General features: G+C 44.0%; 1 protein-coding gene across 1 annotated transcript in view; it reads right to left on the reverse strand.

Annotated features, from left to right (window-relative positions):
* PICALM (phosphatidylinositol binding clathrin assembly protein) overlaps nt 1–24,501 on the reverse strand; it is a 1,485,257-nt gene that overhangs the window by 193,611 nt on the left and 1,267,145 nt on the right. Inside the window, exon 12 of the mRNA XM_044072003.1 lies at nt 13,828–13,887. Within this exon, the coding sequence (XP_043927938.1) occupies nt 13,828–13,887 (60 nt within the window). The remainder of the gene's footprint in view (nt 1–13,827; nt 13,888–24,501) is intronic.

Below are 24,501 nucleotides of genomic sequence, written 5' to 3' on the forward strand. Positions count from 1 at the left end.
TTTTCCAATTGGGAATTTATCCCTTTTTACCCTTGGATAACAGTTTCTTCCTTTTGTTGTAAAGCCTGTTGATAGAGGGTGTCCACCAGATAGGTTTGTGTTTCCTTGAGGAGTAGTTTTAAATTCTGTTGGGTATGTCTGAGTCCATGCACTTGCGCAGGTGCTTGTATACTGCACTGGCGTACTGTTCAGATATTTGTCTGCATTCTCTGAGGGGGACGGTGGTGTGAAGCTACTGACACCCTCCCCTAGAAGGTTGTAGTCAGCTTTTAAGACGTTTTTTAGTCTGGTTAGGGCTGGGGGGGGGGGTTGAATGGGATAGACACTTTGAAAGAGATAGACCGATGGTCTGATCTCACCAGGGAAGAGCTTACTAAGGGGGTGGTGCAGCAGTCGTTCATGTTCATGAAAACCATGTCTAGAATGTTATCTCCCCTTGTGGGAGAATGAGACAAGCTGGTCTAGTGCGTTAGAATTGATGAAGTCAAGAAATTGTTGGGTAAGTGCATCAGAGCAGGAATAGTTCACCCAGTCTATGATGGGGTAGTTGAGGTCACCAAGGATCGTGGTGTTAAGTGGTACCTTGATGGAGTCGAGTAGGTCCAGGTAGGAGGAGTGGGCGTCCTGAGTCATGGAGGGGGGGTCTATAGCCGGATATAACATGGATGGGTGTCTTGCCAATTGCCAGCTGCACCTGGAGTAGTTCTAATGCATCATGCTGGCAAACCAGTCTGGAGGTGTGCTGGTCTTTAATGAAAACAGAACCACCACCACCCATAGTCTTCCCAACCTCATTTTGGGATCGGAATGTATGGAATGAGGTATAGCCTGGTAAGGCAGGGGTGCTCTCCACAGCCTTGAACCAAGTTTCCGTGACTGCACAGATGTTGGCATCTTCCAGTGCAAGGACAGCCTCCTGTGAGTGCATTTTCAGGCTGTCTTGTAGTGTTAAGCAGCAATACCTTCAATTTGTTCTTTGACAGATCTTTTATGTTGGAAGATTTGTCTATGGGACATTGCCTAAAAAAGAAACAATGGGAGAGGCAAGAGCCATACCTCTCAACCTGGAAACATCATAAATCTGGACAAGACCCTTGAAAAATAGCTACAAATTTGTACACTGATTAGGATAAAATTTGCACACAATTATGCAACCCCATCCACTCCAATGGAATTGTGGGGTAACAGCTTTAAAATGCAAACTGAAGAACAGACAACCAAAATATGGCACCAGAGTCCCCCTGCAGCCATTCCAATGTCCCATTACCTGGCTATTTTACCCCATTCACGATAAACACTAATGTGCATACTGCTTTACTTCTACAATGATTATTTGGATTTTATATTTACATTTTATAGCACAATGCGCAAACACTAATAGACATCTGCTAAATAAAGCAATACTGCCTCACAATTAAAACAGACTTAGCATTAAAACTTCTCTGCTCTTGAAACAGCATTGGACCCACACCACATCCAAAGAAAATGCATCTGGCCAGTGGTGGATAAAGATTACCTTTGGTCTGTTTTCATATCATAGGACCCTTGCACACAAAACAAGAAACATACATACTGACTTTATTAAATTATATTCCTTGTATAATACAGCACACTTGTTAGATATAGAGCGCATTTTAAATTTACCGTTTTGAACTTTGAACATTTCTCCAGTAGACAATGAAACAAAATGCATGAACCAATAATGACAAAACTCCCCAATTCAGAACATAACTATATATATATATATATATATATATATATATATATATATATACATACATATATATAACTATATATATATATATATATATATATATATATATATATATGTTTTCCTCATTCCTCTGCACCACCTCCGTCTTCTCTCTATTTCAACATTAATTTTAGTTAAAGCTACCTTACCTCAAACACCAGTTCACCTCCTAATAAAGTGAATATAGAGATGCAGAGTATATTGTGGCTGCAATTTTTGTTAGCTATATGCTGTATATAAATCAATCTAATCCTGCCCTTATCTACAACTCACTAAACAGAAAAAATAATCTAAAATACATCTTGTCTGAACCTACCCTAAAATGAGCATATTTACGTTTTCAAGTCATTAATCAAAATCCTATCAAACACGAGTACATAATTTGTCTAAATAGCGGTAGTGTTACAGAAAAGGGGTTTCTTTAAGCTAAGGTGTATGATTAAGGGCAAGGGCAGGGTTATGGATAGTGACAGGGCCTAATATGCCTTAAGGTGGGCAGGGGTTCAAATTAAACACCAAGCGACTATCTACATGTGACTTATAAAATATTGCCAGAGGAGTACAATTATAATTCATTTATAAGTGAGGTGGTATACTGTAAAAGTATACAGATGCTGAAAAGTACAGTTTTGTACCTACCATAAATGTAGATGTCCGAGAGGTATGCATCTGCAGTCCTAACATATGGGTTGTCCTGCCTCAGGCAGCCCTTCGGTCGGCCGGATTCCAAAGTCTGGGTCTGGCCTCGGCTGATGTTGCACTTCACCCGACGTCACAGCTGCTGTGAATTGGGTATAAAGGCATCAGCCGACGCCATTTTCCTCAGTGTTTCTTGCCCCAGATGCCAGGTGCCCTCTAGGAAGGCTAAATTTGGATAAATGCAAATGATTCCAAACAGTAGAGAGCAAACAAAAATAAACATGTATATACATATATACAAACAAATACACCATAATAGATTCCCCAGCTAGCTACAAGATGGGCAAATACCCTAGGAGTACCACAGAGGGAAGGAGGGTGGGTAATCCTGACTGCAGATGCATACCTCTCGGACATCTACATTTATGGTAGGTACAAAACTGTACTATGTCCTTCAAGGATGCATCTGCAGTCCTAACATATGGGTAGAATACCATAGCCAAACTGGGGGAGGAGGCACTAAGATGATTATGGTGTAGTTAAGATCCCTTGCAAAACAGCAGTTGCAAAACCTGCTCGGGATCTGGAGTATAAAGGTAGATTATAATGCTTGGCAAATGTATGCACGGAGCTGCAAGTAGCAGCCTCTAAAATGTCTTTGGTAGCCACTCCTCGTAAGAAAGCTGTAGTAGTGGCTACAGCTCTTGTGGAGTGAGGTCTGATGTTTTCTGGAGTTGTCTTTCCATGAAAAGAGTAACAAAATCTAATGCAATTTCCTATCCATTTTGAGATTGTCTGTTTTGAAATTGCTTTTCCTTCCATTCCTGTCACATATGCTACCAGAAGCTGGTCAGTTTTTCTATTGTTCTTGGTTCTGTCCAGATAGTAGCGCAATTGCCTGTGCACATCCAAGGTATGTAATAGTCTTTCCCCCCTGTTCTGTGGGTTGGGGAAGAATGTTGGTAGGTGGATTGCTTGGTTCAATGATACCCTGGAGACCACCTTTGGCATAAAGGTAGGGTTAGTTCTCAAGGACACTCTGTCCTGATGGAAGATAAGGAAGGGCTGTACTGCCATTAATGCCTGTAATTCAGAAACCCTTCTTGTTGAAGTGATTGCAAGCAGGAAAGCAGTTTTCCAAGATAAGAACTGTAATTCTGCTGTTGCTGCTGGCTCAAAAGGGGGAAGTGTTAACTTTTCCAGCACAAAGTTAAGGTCCCATGTAGGCAAAGGTGGCTTCCTTGGAGGCTTTACATTTTTAATTCCTCTCAGAAACTGCCTGAGTAGAGGATGAGAGAAGACTGGAGGATCCATGTTGTATTCTGCTGAAATTGCTGATGCATGAATCTTAATGGAGGAGTAAGACAGGCCATTGTGGAAAAGTTCTGCTAAATATTCCAGGATGTTAGCTATGTTTGCTAATGATACATTTTCTCCTTTTGCTGCACTCCAAATGAGGTATCTTTTCCATTTGGCTGAATAAGTCTTCCTTGTGGAGGGTCTGCGAGCCTCCAGGATAATGTCTTTAACCCTCTGGGATAAATCTGGGTTATTTTGTTTTATGTAATATTCCAAGCAGCTAGCTGCAGTGTTTTCAAGTTTGGATGTAGGATCTTGAAGTTGATCTGTGTTAGCAGTAAAGGAACTAGAGGTAGAGGCCATGCGTGTGTCCGAGACATACTCCTCAGTAGCGGGTACCAATGCTGCCTCGGCCAGTCTGGAGCTATCAGGATGATCCTTGGGCGATCTTCTTTGATCTTCAGTAGCACTTTGTGCATCAAAAGAAGACGTGGGAATGCATATGCTGTCAGGTTTTCCCAACTGAAGGAGAGGGAGTCCACCTTCCAAGCAAGTGGGTGGTATGCCCTTGTGCAGAATTTCCTCAATTGGTGGTTGTGAGGGGATGCGAACAGGTCTATTTCTGGTAGTCCCCATTTCTTTGTAATGGATTTGAAGATGTCTGGATGCAGCATCCATTCGTGGGCATCCGTGGTAGTTCTGCTTAAGGTGTCTGCTAGTATATTTTCTTTTCCTGGCACAAATATGGCCTGGAGCTGAATGTTGAGGTTCAGGGCCGCATTCCACAGGTCCATTGCCATCCGGCATAGAGGATATGAGTGTGTGCTTCCTTGTTTGTTGATATACCACATGACTGTGGTGTTGTCAGTCCTTATCAGCAAATGACCCTGTTGAAGAAACGGTCCGAATGTCTGAATTGCCTGTTTCACTGCCAGCATCTCTTTTTGATTTATGTGTAGGTTCATCTGGTCTTGTGTCCATAGGCCTTGTATACACTTGTCCACCATGTGTGCCCCCCAGCCTAGGTCTGAGGCGTCCGTGGTGATAGTCTGGCTTGAGTGAGGTTTGTGGAAAGGCAGTCCTCTGTTCAACTGACAGGCCTGAGCCCACCACAGGAATTCTTGCTTCAGGCATGGGATTATTGGAATCTGGGCTTCTAGGCTGTGCTTGTGTTGAGACCATATATTCCTTAGGTACCATTGCAACTTCCTCATATGCAGCCTGGCATGTGGAATCAATATTATGCAGGATGCCATGTAACCCAGGGCTTGCAGGACTTTCCTTGCTGTAAGCTGGTTCTTTGTTGCTAATGCCATGAAATAGAGTGGTAGTTGCTTTTGCTTTTCTGCTGTGAGAAATGCCATCTGATTTGAAGTGTCCAGTTCTGCACCCAAGAATGTTATCCTTTGGGATGGTACCAGCCTTGACTTTTTCATGTTGACTGTGTATCCCAGGGCTTGCAGTAGTTGTATAACCTTTTCCAAATCTTGTGTTAATTTGGTCTTGTTGTCCGCTTGTATTAGGCAGTCGTCCAGGTATGGATAAATCTGAATTCCTGAAGCCTGCAATGAGCAATTACTGATGCCAGGCATTTCGTGAATACTCTGGGCAGTAGATAAGCCAAAGGGCAATGTTGAGAATTGATAATGCTCTGATCCTGCAAGAAATCTGAGGTATCTTCTGCAATCTGGTCGTATAGGGACGTGCAGGTATGCCTCCTTGAGATCTAGAATCACCAGCCAAGACTCCTTGCCCAGCATGGGAAGAAGTTGCTGTAGGGTCAGCATTTTGAATTTTGGAACAATGAGATATGTGTTCAGAGCGGACAGGTCGAGAATAGGCCTCCATTGGTTTTCTTTTCTTGGTACCAGGAAAAGTCTGGAGTAAAATCCTTGTCCTTGTTCCATAGGTGGTACCTTTTCTATAGCTCTCATCCTTAGTAAGTGGTTGATTTGTCTTAGAGCGTTTGTTTTTTGGTTTGGTGGAAGGTTTGGCATTCCTCTCTTTTTTGGTAGAGTGTGGAAGTGAAACCTGTAGCCTTTGTCTATTGTCTGTAAAATCCATTTGTCTCCTGTAATGTAATGCCAGTTTACGGAAAATAAGGCTAGCTTTCCGCCTAAGGGTGCTTCCAGTTGTTCCCTGGTAGGCGGTATCAGAGCCAAGTCATTGTGTCTGATCTGTGGAAGTGGTAGTAGCTGGATCTGTGGCAGTACTTCTCTGGTTGTTAGGCTGCCATTGACGTCCCCTGTAGGCACCTCTGGATTGACCTCTGCCTCTTGGGCGCCTATTTCTACCTCTCTGAGCTCTGGAGGTGTCTGGAAAGGACCAAGTCTTCGAAGGCCAATTTCTACTAAACCTCGGAGGTTGGACCTGTAAGAAATCCTTGACTGTTTGGACAGATTTTGCTTTTTCTTCCACCTTCTTTAGCACTTGCTGCGCAGGGGAGCCAAACAAACTTTGTTTCTCCATGGGAGCATCTAGGAGCTTTGACTTTACATGGTCTGGTAAGGATTGCTCTTTTAACCATGCATGCCTTCTGATCACTGTTCCAGTCATAGCTGATCTAAAGGAAGCCTCCAGTGCATCATAGCCGCATTTTAAGGAATGATTACTGACCTGCTGAGTGTTATGTACCAAATCCTGAAGGGACTTACTGTCTATAGGTTCAGGAGAGGACAGTTTTTTATTTAGCTGGTCTAACAAAAATTCCTGATACTGAATCATGTGGAATTGACAGTTTAAGGCCCTAGCCGAAAGAGTAGCAGAAGTATAAACTTTTACCCCATCTCTCTAATGCTCTAGATTCTCTTTCAGAGGGAGGGTTTTTGGCAGAGGCAGCTGCTACAGCTTTGGGGCCCTGTGAAATGGTTTCAGGATCTGCAATAGGAGCCTTATACAAGTGAAAGTGTGTGTCCGGGACCCTGTAATATCTGTCGGGTTTAGCAGGGGCCGGGGGAAGAGAGTCAGGAGCAGTACAGGCATCATTGAATGCATCATCCACAACTGTTAGTACTGGAGGAATGGCTAAAGGCCTATGCTGTGGTAAATGTAAAAAGGTCCTTAGCCTTTTCCTTGAATCTGAAAAATCCTGGCCCTGCCATTGAAATTGCTCTCTCATAGCATGTAAGGTTTCCCCAAAAGAAAATTCCTCAGGAGGAGAGGCAGAAGGAATGGAGTCTTCTGCATCAGAATCCTCATATGGAGAATAAGGGCCTTCTGGAGGATTTGAGTTTTCAGACTCATCCGAGGAATAGTCAGTAGAAACTGGATCGGGGGGCTCTGCTCTAGGCCTCTTCTCTGGAGGGAGTTGAGAGGCCCTGTCTGGGTGAGGTTGGGATCCCCTGATCAAGGAAATGAGATCCTCAGCCAAGCTGAGCATTTGGGAACTAGAGGTAGGCCTGTGTGGGGTTTTAGCAGGCAAGGCCTTAGAAGATTTAGCTGCTTTAGCCCTAGAAAAAGCCTTGATAGACATAGATGCAGGGGGCCTAGCAGCTCCACGTGCAGGAGTAGATATGTCTAATGGAATAGTATCAGATAAATCCTGGGTGCCTGCTACAGCAGGAGAAATTTCAGTAGCAGATTCAGCCATGCCGTGTGAGGCCTCGGCTGTCGGAGGTATGCTTTCGGCCGAAGGAAGAACCGAGGACTCGGTTTCAGCCGAAACCGAGACACTCGCGGTTGGCTTAACCGTGGTTTCAGCCGAAACTGCGGACCGCGAGTGTCGGTCCTTTTCCTTACGCTTTTTATCTAATTGTGAAGTCGGAGTCTCCGACGGCATTTTGTAAGCAAAAGCGGGACCAAAAAACTCCTCCGCAAACTCCGACCGACGTCTAAGTGTCCGTCGGTTGAAGGAAGCACAGGCTAGACAAGCTGATACGTCGTGGTCTTGGCCTAAGCAAGGAAGGCAGTAAGAGTGGAAATCCTTATGAGGTATTTGTTTCCCACAAGTTAAACAATTATTTACTTTTTCTGACATCGGCTGAGGCAAAAAAGAGTCCCCAATGGGGTACTTAGCTTTTTAGAAGTCTTCGGTAGTAGAAATCTCTGGATCTGACCGACCGGCACTTGTGAACAGCTTCTGCTTCGGGCACCGCGCGGCAAGAAAGACTGAGGAAAATGGCGTCGGCTGATGCCTTTATACCCAATTCACAGCAGCTATGACGTCGGGTGAAGTGCGACATCAGCCGAGGCCAGACCCAGACTTTGGAATCCGGCCGACCGAAGGGCTGCCTGAGGCAGGACAACCCATATGTTAGGACTGCAGATGCATCCTTGAAGGACATCTGCAGATCTAGAGTATTGAAAATACATGGGGTTTAAGCAAATTGTCCTTCAGTTGCTCAATCTGACCTTTAGTGATTATTTTTTCATCACATTTTCATCACTGCAGTACACTAAAACCTGAAAGACTTGTATTATTTACAGTGACCTCATTGTGTGAGACTGCCATTCAATACTTTTCACACTGTTATGTAAACATAGAGTTAGTATGATTAAATGATGGACTGTGAGGATAGCGAACTGTCCAATGTGAGTATACAGGTTCAAAATATGATTTTCAGTTGTTTTTTTTTTACTTCTTCTATGACAAGTAAATTGCTTGACATTAAAAAGATGGTCATAGATATGCTGTTTGGTTTACCACACAGAAAACAATTCAGCTTTATAGCGTTTGTGCATGTGTGTGTAGCTAAATCACTTAAGGATTTATTTCACATCATCATAATCATTAAAGTCAGTCTGCAAAGGGTTTCCCTTAAATTTTGAAAATGAACCAAATTAGGGCCACCATTTTAATGGCACCTCATTCCCCATGTGGACATCACACAACACCAACTGTGGACTTGAAACTCTGTTAAGGTTTCTATGCTAACTTATGGCTACGCTTAAAAAGGCCCAGTGGTCATTAGCCTATTACACACCTATGTACTCCTCTTTATTCTTCAGCTTCATTCAGTGATACACCCACTCTGTAACAAAATATTACACTACACCCCTATTTCTATAATTTCACACCACTGCCTCACTGTTGCTTGTTTTCTGTGTTCACTCTCAATCTTTTAGCTTGGGAGAGGTTAGAAAGGCAATGTTTATCATGGATTACAGCAATGTGTCATTGTGTGAGGGGGGGGGGTGTAGACAGAGTGAAAATGCAGGTGCAAGCTTCACTTCCACACTTCTGATGTTGTGAAATGAATCTTAATACCCATTTGCTTTCATATTTTATCATTTGAAATGGACCCCTAATTAAGGTAATTCCCAAAACTCTGATGCACTGAAACAAATCTTAACTGGTGCATTTGTTTTTCTTTTCACCCCCCCCCCAAAAAAAAAAAACTACATTGTGAGACTACAACAAATAAATCACCACAATGGATGTGGTTATTTAACATGTTCCAGTACTCTCAACATGCTTTTTGCAGTAGGATCCATAACATTACAGAGAGATTTTAAGGTCCTAGACCAACCATTCAAAGTATGAACTGTTCTGACAAAAAAAAAGCATTGCAATAAATAAATAAATAAATAAATAAATTCAATACCTACCTAAGAGTAGTAAGTGGCATTCACATTCATGTTGCACATACCTCTCAAAACACACACACACAATTTGTGCAGCCGCTCTGTTCTCGGTCAGAAACAACTTCTAGGCAAGCCTCCTCTGCTCTCCTTCCATTGCCCACACTCCACAGCCACTCCGTTCTCTCCACAGCATAATTTGTGGAATCACTCCATTCCTCCATTCTCGGAAACCACTTCTTCTAGCCTCCTCCTCCATTCTCCTTCCATTGGCCCCCCGTGTAGCCGCTCTGTTCTTGTAGCTATTCTGTTCTCAATTAAAAAAAAAAAAAAAAGACAGCCAGGAAATGAATGCACGCACAAGCAAGTTATCTGACAGGCTTGGCAGGCCGTCTCACAGAGCTGACTTCATCCCGCACATGATGATGTCAGCTCAAAAAAAAAACAAAAAAAAAATTCAAAAAAACAGGAAATTCGGAAATTATGGAGTGCCACTCAGGAATCGTGGCACCCCATGTTTTGGACCCCACAACTCAGTAAAAGCTGAGTAATTTGGTATGGTTGGGAGGTATGGCATGACCCTTGGTCACAATCCTGAATCCCAGGGGTGACAAGTGGAGGCCACCTCTGGCAAAGCATCGATGGCTGTTAATGATGTCATCCCAGGCAGACAGATACTGGATCCCCTTGGAATGACACCACAAACTAAGCCAATTGTTGAAGTCAATTTTTTTTTTGTTGGTATTGTGGTATCATTCTTGGTGAACGTAGGATGCTTCTTAGGGCCAGGGTCACACCTGCCTTGGACACATACTCAGAGCTCAATCAAATCTCTCTTCATATAGTCCAGGGAGGTACGTCTCAAGTCATTCACACCAACATGAACAATGACAGAGTCATACTTGTACCTGTTCTGGAAAGACTTAAGTGTGTGCATGATATGGTGGATTCTGGCACCTGACAGACAACTGACTGTGATCTTCTCCTTGTCGAGCCTGGTGAGAGGGACATTGGTGTGTCTCAAAATTGAGTTGCCAATGACTAGTATGTTTGGTTTATTGCTGTGCTATATGGGCTATGTGAGTTTATTGTTATGCCTTATGGGCTGCGTTTGTGAGTCACTGGTGGGTAGTCTGCTGTCTGTGATGTGTTTGGTGTTGTGTGTGGAATGTTTGTGAGTGTGTTTTGGAGGTCTCTGCTGTTTAGGTATGTTTTTATTAAGGACCTCTGCATAGATGGGTGTGTGCTGTGCTTGGCTATGTGATGTGGGTGGTTTGATGTTTGCACTAGCAATCTCTTCCTTATCAGGAGTACTGACTGTGTCATGAGAGAGCATGGATTCCAGGTTACTGATATAGATGCATTTCTCGCAAGTAGAAGAATTGTGTGCTAGGAGAAGAGGGCTGTCAGTGAACATAAGGCAGTTGCTACACAGTCCCAGTATGCCCATGTCGACCAGACTGGCAGGAAAAACCAATGGGAATTGTCCAGACATGGTGTTCTGGAACTTGGATGAACCTATGGAGCGAGGGTTTTGATAAGGGTTTGCCCACAAGAGTGTAGACCACAAAAACCTTCTCAAATGTAAAATAACTGGCCTGAAGACCAAGTGCTAAAACCAAAACTAAGAGGGTTAGAATAACAGAAAATTTAATCAGGCTACTAACAAAAAATTCCTGTAATATTTCCTTTTCAGGAGAAACTGGAGCTTTGGGTGAAGATCCCTCTCATGCATAAGCTCAAGGATCACTCCAAACATGGGGTCACCAGAACAGGACAGTGGACGGGTCTTCCCTTCATCCAAATCTGTATCTGGAGTGGGACCCTGTATAAGGAAGGCCAAATGCCTCCTCTTGTATCTTTTCTTCCTAGGAGAACTCAGGGAAGTCTCATTTGAGTGTGAGGAACAGGAATCAGTGCGGGATAACATTCAGTCACTGCAGAGGCTTGACGTCACTCTGCCTGTCTGGGGCACAGACAATAGAGAGCAAGGCGTCAGTTTTAAACAGCAGCTCCATGAAGAGATACTAGTACTGACACCTCTACAGTATATAAGGCAAGGAAGACACTTGGGATCTTTCTGTGTACTTCATGTGCACAGTGCAGAAAAACAAAGTTCAACAAAATTCAGCACCAAGGAGTGAAATACATATTGAAATAACCAGGGCACCACTTCAAAAAATATGGTTCCACAGTTTATTTAGCTTTGTTGCAGTAATCAAAATTGAATCATCTTGAAAAAAGTCACGTGGACAAAGGGAATCTATGCAGACCCTGCAAAGAAGGCAACCCAATCAAGAAGCAAACAGGAAAACTGAGCATGTTACTCCACCTTCTCTTGCAGTGCAATTCAACCATTAGATTACTTTTCTCCCCATGATATGACTGCAGTATTGCAAATGTACCAAAAACCTGATTGTACTGTATAAAACTTTTCTTTCCTTGCTTTGTAATTAAAGGAACGGAAAGCCCACCCACTTTTTTAAGCTTAATGTCTCACAAATCTTGCACACAGAAACTGAGTCTGCCTGCTTGACATATCACAGACACAGACAAATCTGTACTTTACTCCGTCAAGTATGTCAATCTTAGACAAGCGATTAGTCCTGCTGTTGTCAGGTACTCAGTCGCTGGTATAAAAAAGAGAGCTGTGAAACTTTTCCACTGTCTTTACTGCAGAAGGGAAGTGAAACAATCTCAGTGCACCTAGTTGACCGGGTTGCCACAAGTATCTCTTTCTGATGAGCATTTCTGATTTGGGCAATTCTGTTCTATCCTGTTTGAAGGGGGCATGAAAAAATGATAAATGTGCTGATATTTTACAAGAATATATTTTCTGACTTTCTCTAAATATCACAGAAATATCTGATACTATATTAAAGCAATCTTAGCATCACAAAGCAGTATAAGTAACTAACATTGCATATCACAGAGTATTTATCTTGTAAGAAGATGAAAATAATTTTTCATTTTATGATGGCATAGTTTGTCCTGCATAATCTAAAGTTTCAGTAAGACTGTCCTGCTCAGAGTTGCCATCGTTTTAGAAGCCCAAACAGCTGACTACATATTTTGTGCAGTGATCCACTTAGTAGTAGTAATTTCTGCATCAGTTTCGTAGAACATGTTAGACTACTGACATCATACTTAAGATCATGATTTTGACAAATTTGTCAGTATGCTGCAATACAGATCAAGGGGTAGCAATGCAACGCAAGTGGGAAATGTAACAAAGTCATTTGTGCATCAGTTTAAAAAAATCTACACACACAAATTCAAGAACAGATAGTTGTACTTTTTTTTACTAAGTTTGTAAAACACTTTTGAGCAAAAACAGCAAGCACATTAGCACATTACTCCAACATTCAGGATAACAAAAATAAAACTTTCTACTGCTGCACAAATTAGTGAATAGCAGAACAAGTTCTTTGAAGTGGATAAGTGTTTTATAAAGATGTGTTGAGATTGTTTCTCCCCAGGTCTCCGCTGAAATTTGGCTTCATTCCCATTCGGACTTTCCTGTTAAAGTGTTAGCAGCTCTTGGATTGCAGTACTACCTTTGACACTTTGGGAAGAGTGTGGGGGAGGGTCTGTCAGTGGTCATAACAGGACTACAAAATGACAATCTCTACAAAAGCCTCTAAATTTAGTAGTTTTGGCTAGGCCTGCAAAATTGCTCTGAATGGCTTGTTATAGGCTCCGAGAGAAATATACATGATGTTTTTTCAGGAATAAAATGCAAGCATTCCTGTTACAGAAGGTGTGTAAGATACCAAAGATTCAAACTGCTGCCACTGCATCTTATAGGACTAGGAAATAATCACGTCATGTCTAGCATGACTATTATACAGCGGACTTGAAGTGGATTCTTAGAAGGAGACAAGAAATCACTAAGAGAAGATCATGTTCATGTCAGGCCAGATGTTAATCGTTTAAAATTTTACAAGCACCACCTAGATTTGTTTTAGTGCATTAAAAAAGCTCAGAAAATAAAGATACAATGAAAACAAAGCATTTTTTTTTCTTGAGTTCCACGGTGGTGTGTGTGTGTGTGTGCATATACAAGACATATGTCGTCAAACAAGGTCTGTAAATATTTGAGCAATGGCAGCAGCATGGAAAGTAAATTAATTTGCATGTTTATGTGATTCTTTTTTTTTCTGGACCTCTACTGAAAACAGGAAATGTCCATATGGGCAACCAAGTTAATAAAATATGGATAAAAAAAGATTTACAAAATAATTAAACTGGAAAAAAAATACTAGGCTTGAAATTATATAACTGTAAAAATTCTACTGTGAAAAATGAATTAAAAATACCTTCCTAAGCTTTCCTAAGCAAAACAGTCTTTCTCTGCAACCAAATGTCAGACGATACTAGTTCAGTTGCACTGTACTACCTGAACTGCGCACTGACACTGAAATTCTTCTTTTGCACTTTTCCGCTTTAGAGCCACCCCCACAAAAAAGGTTCTAAGCCACATCTTAAGTATTACTAGAAAAATGCAGTTTTGTATGACCCTACAAGATGCATAACCTTCTTCCCTGCATCTGAAGTTGATAGACACAGTTTCCAAGATCATTTCAAACAGTTATATAAACATATAATGCACTTACCATTCCATAGCCCATGACTCCTGTTGGCGTTGTAGCAGGGTATGCCATTACTGGGGGTGTCTGCCACAAAAAAGAAAACAAGGAAAATACAAGGAAAACTGTTCTGAAAATTATAATTAGTTATTCACTGTTGAGAAAACCGCAGAACTATACATACAGAGATACCTAACTGAGATAGGCATTTCTTTCTGGCAGTCATAGAACACTAGTACATCCACATGGCTTTACAACAAACTACTCTAGTGCAAGAAACACATGTATTTTATCCATCAGACATTCAGCCAAAAATAGATAATGCTCATAAAATGACTTGTTAGGAAGAGAAAATAATTATTTTTCTGGGATGTGACCAGGTACAGCATGCTAAAGCATAATCTAAATGGAGTGAACAAAAAGTTGCATCTAATATCCATAGCTCACAAATGTCCGTCACTGCACCATTTACCTTTATTCAAATTAGGCATAGTACAGTTTCCTTTTGTATAACCAGACTTAGTTTGTCAAACCAAAAAAATGTTGAGATTCATAAACGTGTTTTATGTCACAAGGTACATTAATACAGTACAGACTTGGTTGTAGGCTAATTTGCTGATGTGGGCACCACTTGTGTCTTGGAATCCTCTAGCAATGCAGTCCCAACAGAGGCCAGACAAGAATATGTGCCACTACCCATGTCCACTGGCCAACTCTTCTACCTCAAGAGAAAGGTATGCAAGAACTGTACTGGGTAATCCTAGCCAAGACTAAACAGAACAGAAATGCATGACTCAAATATGGACTTGCCTGACCATGTGTAAAGGTAGGAAAGCATCTTAACTTCCTCATTAACACAAGTCCCAGATCAGCATTGCAAAAAAAAAAATAAATCCAGCCCTTCAGTACTTGGTTACTCTCCTCGTGCTCTCAGGCAACCATTTATCATCACCCTGAGCATGAAGGAGTGAACATGTGAACATGCATTTCCAATCTGTGAAGATGTCACCTCTGTGGAATGCTGTAGAAAACAAGATGCCAACATCTGAATGTATGGTGGTTAAGCACAGAGGCTCAAGTTGTCTAGGCCAAAAAAAAAAAATTATTAAAATTGATTTTAGCTGCATACTGGAATGCATTTTTACCTACATATAAAACCAAAAAGAACAAGGAAAATACAGTTGCTTATGTTGCACTTACCATAACAGTAGATGTTCAAATTCCTCACTACTGCAGTAGCCTTTTGGCTATATGGATTGTATGCTGCGCCCAGGATATAACAACCAGCCAGAGTCACAAAGCTCTTGCTCCTTCCTACATCTTCAAGACTTCCTTGCCCATAAAGAGAAAAAGGGTTTACTTACCCTGAACCACTGTAAGATATAGCAGTAAACAAAAACTTTATATCCCAAGAATTAACTATATACAAAGGAAGAGGGGTGGTGGGTGTGTGCAGCTACTGCAGCAGTGAGAAATTTGAACATCTACGTTTATGGCAAGTGGAACTTACACAACTGTACTACGTTCATCATTCTCTCTGCTGCAGTAGCCATTTGGCTATATGGGTTGATTACCAAAGCCTATCCAACCTGGGAGGAGGAAGAATAAAATTCTAGGAAACCCCAGAGAATGGCCATAGCAAAGTTTGTCCTGCACCTAGAAAAGGAAGCCAGTTTGTAATGCTTTTTAAAAATATGTACAGCAGACAGAGTTGCTGCTTACAGAAAACATCTAAAGTCCACCCCATTCCAACACGCCAGCATAGACACCAAGGCTCTACTGGAATGTGCCTTAATACTGTCTGAAACTGACTTACCATGGTGGATATAACAAAAGACAACAGCATAGGCCAGCCAAACCAAATACACTGTTTTGACATAGGTTGTCCCTTCTTTGTCTCATCATGAAAAAGAAACAGTTATTTGAAGTTGAGAATGGGGTGAGTCAAACTCTTGTGAGAGTAGGCCTAGTCTGTGAGGAGTGGCAATTGCCACTGGCCAATTCTATAAGAAGGGCGAACCAATACTGCCTGGGTAGTCATCATAATGATTTTTACAGAGTCCTTCTGAATCTTCAGAATTACCCTGGAAGTCAGCTGAAATGCATAAAGGTACGTTTCCAACCACTGGAACGAAAATGTATCTGTTTTCCAGGCTTGTTTGCAAGTTGCCCAGGAGTGGAATTTGTTCAGTTGTCTACCTTGAAAGGTGGCAAAGAGATCTATTTGAGGTATTCCTCACAGCTGGATCATTCCCTGGAAGACCACCTCATTCAGTTTCCATTTGTGAGGGTCTCTCCTGGTCCTGCTCTGTTTTTATCTTGCCACTATATTTTGCTCTGACATTTCAAATGTAAGATGCTTGGAGGGCTAAGGAATACTGTAGAGCTACCTCACTCATAGGCTCACAGGTTAGTACTAGGCTAACTGTCCTTGTGGGCCATTTTAAGCCTAGCCAATTACCCCACATGAAAATCAAAACCTGAACCTTGTGTATGTAAGGTAAACACCTTAACCATTATGCCAACTTCCCAACCCGCTATCATAACCAGCCAATACAGAAGGAATGACCTGCTGCCCAGCTGTTTACATACTACATCACTGGTATGCTGTCTGTGATCAGCTGAAGAGGTCTTGGGGGCTACAGATGAAGAAGAGACTTTAAGGCGTGGATCACAGTCAACATATTGGTATTTATGTACTTTTATCTTGTTTGATGAGTTCCACAGGTCTTGTATCTTTACCCTATAGAAAAAGTTCCCCAAGGAAAACTGAGGCATTTGTAGTTGCATACTGACCGGTGCTCTGAGATGAAAAGGGAAAACCTGGATTTAGAGGTATCTGTTATCTCCACTAGTGCAGTTCTTTTTTGACAAAGTCCAAAATTGGAATCTGAAATTCCAGAGGATGAAGATGTCGGACACGTGTGTGTGATGTGTGTTTTTAACAACCCAATGAGTTTTTGTAGGACTGTGAGACTCTGAGGACATGATTCCCAGAATCCTTAGATACCTTCTTGCAGAGGTCCAAGACAGGAAAGTTTCCAGATAAGAATTCATCTCCTCCTGTACAAGAAAAGCCTTTTGTTGAGAAATGTCTATAAGGTGGCCTAGAAACAATCTTGTTTGATGGACTCAAGGAGGTTTTTGTAAATATATCTGGAATCACTGAGTGGTAAGAAGAGATAAAACAGGTAGTTATGTACTCACCATAACGCTCGATGTATGTGGTCCATCTTGCCTCACATTCTTTACTCACGGGTTCGGAGCCAAGAATCCGCTCCGACTCGGCCAACTTATTTCTCTAGCACAAAGTCTCTAATTGGCTGGGCTAACCCAGTATCCCAAGATGCACCTCGCCCTAGCTCCAGATCTAGTTTGCAGCCATTCCAGTCACACCCCACACACAACCACCACTGGAAGGAGCACCAGCCAGAAAGGAAAGAAAAAACAACTGACATTGAAGGGTTCTCAGAGCCAATTTTCCTCCAAATCCTACAGGAAGAGGGCAGGTGGGAGGGTACGTAAGAATGTGAGGCAAGATGGACCACATACATCGAGCGTTATGGTGAGTATATAACTACCTGATGTTATGTGGTCCTATCTCGCCTACATTCTTTACTCGCGGGACAGCGTCCCCAGCACCTCTATCCTGGGCAGCTCATAGGAAAATACTCCTGAGAACCGTGGAACCAAAGGAATCCCGGCCCCTAGAAGCCACATCCAACTTGTAATGAGTAATAAAGATGTGATGAGAGGCCCAGGTGGCCACAGCACAAATATCATCCAATGAAAGCCTAGCATGGTAAGCTATTGCTGTAGACATTGCCCTGGTAGAGTGAGCTTTGACGGGAAAAGGTAAATTTCTGCCTGCTGACGAATAGATAAAAGGAAATACAATCTTTGATCCATTTAGAAATTGTGCTCTTGGAAATAGGACAACCTGTTCTGTTTTCTGAGAAGGACACAAACAGTTGATCAGACTTCCTAACATGCTTAGTCCTGTGTAAGCAGAATCTTAGTTGTCTGTGCACATCCAACTGGTGAAATCTAAACTTTGCTTTATTGGAAAAGTTCGGAAAGAACACTGGTAACTCAATAGACTGATGAAGATTAACAGTGGATGACACCTTAGGAAGGAAGGACGGGTTAAGTCTCAGGGAAACTCTGTCCTTATGAAAGGTCAAATACGGAGGTTTAATGGACAAAGCTTGAATCTTTGATACTCTTCTGGCCGATGTAATGGCTATTAGGAAAGCCATCTTCCAAGATAGAAATTTTAATTCACAGGTGGCAGCCGGTTCAAAGGGTGGTGAAGTGATGGCTTGTAACACAAGGTTTAGATCCCATGGCATGACAGGTTCTGAAACAGGAGGGCGAAGTAACCAGGCGCCTTTCAAGAAGGCCTTACAGAGTTTATGGCCCATAAGAGACGGCTAGTAAGATGTATGAAAAGTGGAAATTGCAGCCAGCTGCACCTTAATGGTAGCAGGCGCGGAGCCCTGTTGGAAAAGCATGGCTAAAAAATCTAAGACCGACGGAATTGGGACTGTGAAGGGGTCCAAACCTTGGGCCTGAGCCCAAATGGAGAATCTTTTCCATTTGCTAGAATAAATCCTTCTGGTGGAAGACTTATGAGACGAAGACAAGATGTGTACCACCTCAGGTGAAAAGGAATGTCGTCTAACTAGTGATGGAAGTGGAGCAGCCAGGCTGTCAACCTGAGGGTTCATAGGGAGGGATGGAGCTGTCCAGACATGCGAGTCAGTAGGTCTGGCACTGGGTCCAGGGTCCAAGGACTGTCCACTGCGTACTGCTGAAGAAAGGGGAACCATACTTGTTGAGGCCAGTGTGGAGCAATTAGAATCATCCTGCTTCCCAAGGATATGGCTTTCTGAATCACTCTTGGTAACAGAGGAAACGGAGGAAAAGCATAGATCAGACCGGGGGGCCAATCGTGGACTACAGCGTCCCTGGGTGACTCCCCCTGTTGGGGGAACAAGTGTGAAGTACTTGCTGCATTTGGCATTGAGAGGGCTGGCGAAGAGATCGCAGCAAGGCTGACCCCACCTGTTGAAAATTTGAACCGCCACTCGGTTGTTCAGGGACCACTCGTAAGGCATCAGAATAGCTCTGCTCAGCCTGTCCGCTATCATGTTGGTCTTTCCCGGAATGTGCGTTGCCACTAAAATCCGCTGGGAAGACACTGCCCAATGCCACACTAGCATGGCCTCTCTGCAGAGGGGATAAGACTTGGTTCCCCCCTGCTTGTTCAGGTACCACACCACGGACATGCTGTCCGAGAGAATTGCAAATGTTCCCAGAGGAAGAGAACTTTGGAGTGCCCGCAATGCTAGTAACACCGCTCTCATCTCTAAAACATTGATGTGCAGGTGTACCTCGTGGTCTTGCCACGTGCCTTGGACCGTCCTGCCAAGATAATGCCCCACCCCCCCCCAATCTGAGAGGCGTCTGTGGTCACCGTGGCCACTGGAGACATAGGAATCAAAGCTCCTCCCCTTGTCCAGATTGGTGGAACATAGCCACCAGCGGAGGTCCTGTTTGCACCTTTCCATGAGAAGTATCAAATGGGAAAGAGGAAGTTTCTGAAAGTACCATTGGGCTGAAAGGAGCCACTGTAGGATTCGCATGTGTAACCTGGCTACAGGCACCAGCATGATGGTGGCAGCCATGGATCCCAGGAGCTGGAAAACTAACCTGCCCTGAACTCTCTTGAGGGGCAACAATGCATGAATCTGAGACTGCGGCACTCTTATCCTCTCTTATGGCAGAAAGGCCCACATTTGAATATAGTCTAGCTCTGCGCCTATAAAAACAACATGCTGTGAGGGCAGCAAGGCAGACTTTTCCCAGTTCAAGGTAATTCCTAGTTGTTGACAAAGTGTGATGGTAGCCTCCCTGGCTTGAATGAGGAGATGCCTGGTGGGGGCGGTGAAAAGCCAGTCGTCCAGATATGGAAACACCTGGAATCCCCGATGTCTCAGGTGAGCTGTCACCACTGCCAAACACTTGGTAAACACCTTGGGGGCTGTGGTGAGACCAAAGGGCAGGGCACGAAACTGGAAGTGACTGGCTCCCAGCCAGAAGCGTAAGTGACTCCTGGATGCCTTGTCCATCTTGTTGTGGTAGTAGGAATCCTTGAGATCGATGGAGCACATCCATACTCCTTTTTCCAGCAAGGGAAAAATGGACTGAAGCGTGACCATTCAGAACGTGGACTTCAGAATGTAGTGATTCAATCGGCTGAGATGCAGAATGGGTGTTGGGTCCCCTGTTCTTTTCGGCACCAGAGAGAGTCTTGAGTAAGTTCCTGATCCGATATGGTCTGAGGGGACTGGTTGGATGACTCCTTTTTCTAGCAGCTTTGAAACTTCTAGTGCTGCTTGATCCCATTGACTGGGTGGAACGTCCGGGATTCTTTTGACTGGAGGGGGTATTGATAAAAAAGGGGATAGTGTAACCTCCGGTAACTATTCGAAGCACCCAACAATCCTGGGTGATGCTTTCCCAGGCTTCCGGATGCAACGAAATTCGGCCCCCGACTGGCTCTGGAACAGCACAGTCGGGCAACACCTCAGGAACACTAAAAGGAAGACCTGCGAAAGGAATAGCGGTCTCCCGAGTTGCGGGGGTCTCCTCTGCCTCTAGGACGGCGTCTTCCAGAATAATTTCCCCCCTCCTCTACCTCTGGAGGGAGACTCACCTTGAGCGGCAGGGAAAGACTTCTGTGACTTCTTGAACCACATTTTCCCTCCTCTCTGAGCCTTGGGGTAAGGCCTAGAAGGGAGAGAGAAACAGGCCCCTACGGCTGATAGGGTCTTCCCCTCCTGTTCGCATCTGGTGAGGGTGTCTTTCACTTTGGTCCCGAAGAGTGAGGACCTATCAAAGGGGGCGTCAGTGAAGGAAGACTTAAAGGCCTCCGCGAAATGACACAGGCGCATCCAGGCTTGTCTTCTGAGAGCTACACCTGAGCTAGCTGCCCAACTCGCCCCTTCGGTTGCATAGGATATGAGCCTCATTTACGAGTTGACAATGGAACCAAGGGTAGACAACTGGGCATTAACAGTCTGCGCTACCGCCTCATGCAGGTTACCCGTCAGAGTGTCTCCTAGCTCCTTAAGGAGATCTCTCTGGAGCCGAGTAAAATGACAAAGATAATTCAGAGACAGCAAAGTAAAGGTTGCTGAAGACAGGGTACGCTTCCCGTACCGGTCCATACTCCTGGACTCATTAGGAGGATGGACGGAAGAAAAAGCCTCTGCAACTTCCTGCTGAGTGGCTGCCGCAATGACCAAGGCATCTACGGAAACCCCTTTGGTCAGGAACTCTTTCCCCGGGGGAGCAGAAAGAAACTTATTTGGATGTCTGGGCACCGGTTCCATGGAATCAGGGCTCTCCCACACCCTTCGACAAATCAAATCGAGGAGTTCATCGAGGCGGAGGGTTGAGCTCCGAAGGCCTTGAGGAATACAGACTCCTCCTCAGAGGGGGTCTTGGACGGCTAGTCGCCTCTCTGCCTCAAGATCTCCAGGATGTGGGATAAAGAGACATCATCAGAGGACGACTTGGGGGACCCCCTCTGACTCCTCGAGGTCAGTATCAGAAGTGAGGGACTCGTCCTGGGAGTCTATGTGCTTCCTCTTGCACAACTTCTTTCTAGGGGGCTCCTCAGGCACTGACACTGAGGGGCCCCCAGAAAGTTGGGGACCGCTCATGGGGGTATCCTCAGACCTTCGGGCTCCGCCATCCACGGATAGGGGGGCGTCAGAGGCTCTAGCCGGGGTGTAGGGGGAAGGAGTGACCAATCCGGGTGATGTAACTGACAATCTGGCCAGTGCGCTCCTCATGGCCTCGAAGGCAGGTCCCCCCCGAATCCGAGGACTGACCCGTCTCAGAGACAACAACCGGAGTTGGGGTTCCCCGAGCCGATGCACTGAGAGGGAGGCTCGGAACCGACAAGAGTCTCGAGGTATCCCCCTCGGGTCCGACTGAGGAAACCCGAGTACTGAAACCAGAGGACGGAACCAACATGGTTGGAGCCGACATCGGCTCTGATAAACCCACAAGGGGTATCGGAGCAGACACGAGAACATCACTCGGTGCGGAGCACTCCGGTTCTGACGACACAGGGGTGCTCGAAGGAGGAATCATCGGTACAAGAATAGGGACTGGCTTCGGAGCCGTCTGGTCGGAGCCAAGAACAATTTTGCTAACACCGGCGACTGCAGGATCCTCTGGACCACCCTATCCACATCCAAATCAGACAGCCTAGAGGATTTAGAGGAAACAGAAGGAGATCGGGATCTCCTACCCGAAGACTCATGCCTAACACTGGGTGACCGGCTCCAATAATATCGGGGCCAAGGTCGACTCCAGCACAACAGATACCTCCTGTGGCCCCGAGGACAAGGGAGCCGAGGAGGCAGTATCCACTTTCGAAACCTTCTCCGGGGGCTCCGAGGAGACAGATGGAGCCGGAGATCTTTTCTTGGCCTTGGAAATCTTAGACTTAGTACTATAAGAAGAGTCTAAGGACTCCTCAAAAGAAGGCTTAACTAGGCCCTTCAAAATCAGCTTATTTTTTCTTTCCTGCAGTACCCTCGGGCTGAAGGCGTGGCAAAAACTGCAGGACTCTTGTAGGTGAATAGCACCAAGACAATAAACACAGACAGAATGCCCATCTGTAATGGACATCTTGTAGCCACATTTTGAGCATTTTTTAAACCCAGAGGGTTTATGCTCTTTCTGCTCTTTAGACATAGTAATTCACACACCCACTCAACCGACGACAGATACAAGAGGAAGGCGGGAAAAAACAAACTACGAACAGCCAAGGAAACTCTAAACGTTTCTTTGGTGCAGCAAGGAAAATCTAACTACCGACCAAAAAAACAAACAACACAAGTTTACACAAAGAAAAACAACACAGGAGAGGACTAGGTCCTCTAATTTAAAACGGGCCTAGCCCGCCAAAACAGAGGGATACCACAAAAAACACTACTCGTTTACACAGTACACTCACAATAAAAAACTAGCTATTAAAATAGCTTTTTACAAGAAAACAGACTGCTAAAGACTTATGAAAAGTTTTGAAAAAGGGTACTTAGCCACAGCCAAGCGGGATCACGTCCTAATTCTACGAGTGGGTAAATGAGATCTGGGGCTAGGGTGAGGTGCATCTTGGGATACCGGGTTAGCCCAGCCAATTAGAGACTTTGTGCTAGAGAAATAAGTTGGCCGAGTCGGAACCCGTGAGTAAAGAATGTAGGCGAGATAGGACCACATAACATCTCATGTTATGGGCTCTTGACAACTGGGAAAAGAGTCTGCAAAGATAAGCTAAGACACCTAAATAAGGAAATATGAGAATGCCATTCAGTCTGCAATAAACAATGTTTGGATCTATACATTTTGTAAACAGCCTTTGAGCTAAAGATACCTCAAAGGGTAATGCAGGGGACTGATAATGTGACTCAGACACAATTTGATTGATTTCTTGAAAATTGTGGCTATGAGACTGTGATAAGCATCTTTTAGATCTAATGTTACCATAACACTCAAGGGTGGTATGAGGGATAACAGTGTTTGAAGGGTAAGCATTTTTAACTTTATTTACTTTCATGTAGACATAGAGAAAGCAAAGATATACAACTTGTCTCCAAGAAAGCCCTTTCTTTGGTATAAGAAACATTCTGGAATAGAAGTATTTGCCCCTTTGATCTAAAGACACTGGCTCTATGAATCCTAGGATGAGTAATTGAGGAAGAACCCCAGGGGAAAATAACTCTTGTTTGGGTTAGAGGATGGGGAAGAATTTCCCCAAAAGGAGGTATATGTATCCAGTGACAACCATGACCCTCCTGAAACACGTTTAGAACCTAAGAGTCTGAAACAATCTGATGTCAAACGGGAATGCAAGGAGACAGTTTCTAGGACAGATTTTGAGAGATAGGTGCATGAAGGATAGAACTCTGGCACAGTCATTCTAAAGTATTAAGACTATCCTTTTTTTGGAAAATATTCTTGTTTCTTCTTGTTCCCCTCCTGCATCTCTTTCTTTCTCCTTGTTTGGCTTGGCACAGAATGCTTATTTTTAAAATGAAAAGAGGATTTGGGAGATTTGTAAAGGGTGGGGGTGGAAAAATAAGAAGTTCTGTACTCACCATAACGTTCCATCTGAGTAGGTGGCTTCATTTGTCTGCAACCTGTGGGTCTTGGATCCGATATTGGATCCGAGCCGGCAACTTGTTTCATAGCCAATGGATCCGAGCTCCTAGCTCCTCCCCTCACCCATAATCCCCTGCCAACCCTCCATGACCTCAGATCAAGTTTGCCCCTCTATAGATATTCAAAAGAGGTATTCCAATAAACAACCTACATAGATCCATTCTGAAGGCCAGGAGGAAGGAGGGGGGGATGGTTGCAGACAAATGAAGCCACCTACTCAGATGGAACGTTATGGTGAGTACATAACTTCTTAATCTGAAGTAGGGACTTCATTTGTCAGCAACCTGTGGGACAGAGTCCCCAGCTACCTGAATCTTGGGCGGCCATCATGGAAGGATATTGCGGAGCACCGCGGAGCCAAAGGATGCTCTCCCTCTAGAAATTACGTCCAGTTTGTAGTGGTTAATAAAGGTATGAGATGAGGCCCAAGTGGCTGCCGAACAAATATCATCCAAT

Source organism: Protopterus annectens, chromosome 5.part0 (genome assembly GCF_019279795.1).
Source record: "Protopterus annectens isolate FY-2018-M chromosome 5.part0, PAN1.0, whole genome shotgun sequence".
Lineage (NCBI taxonomy): Eukaryota > Metazoa > Chordata > Ceratodontiformes > Protopteridae > Protopterus > Protopterus annectens.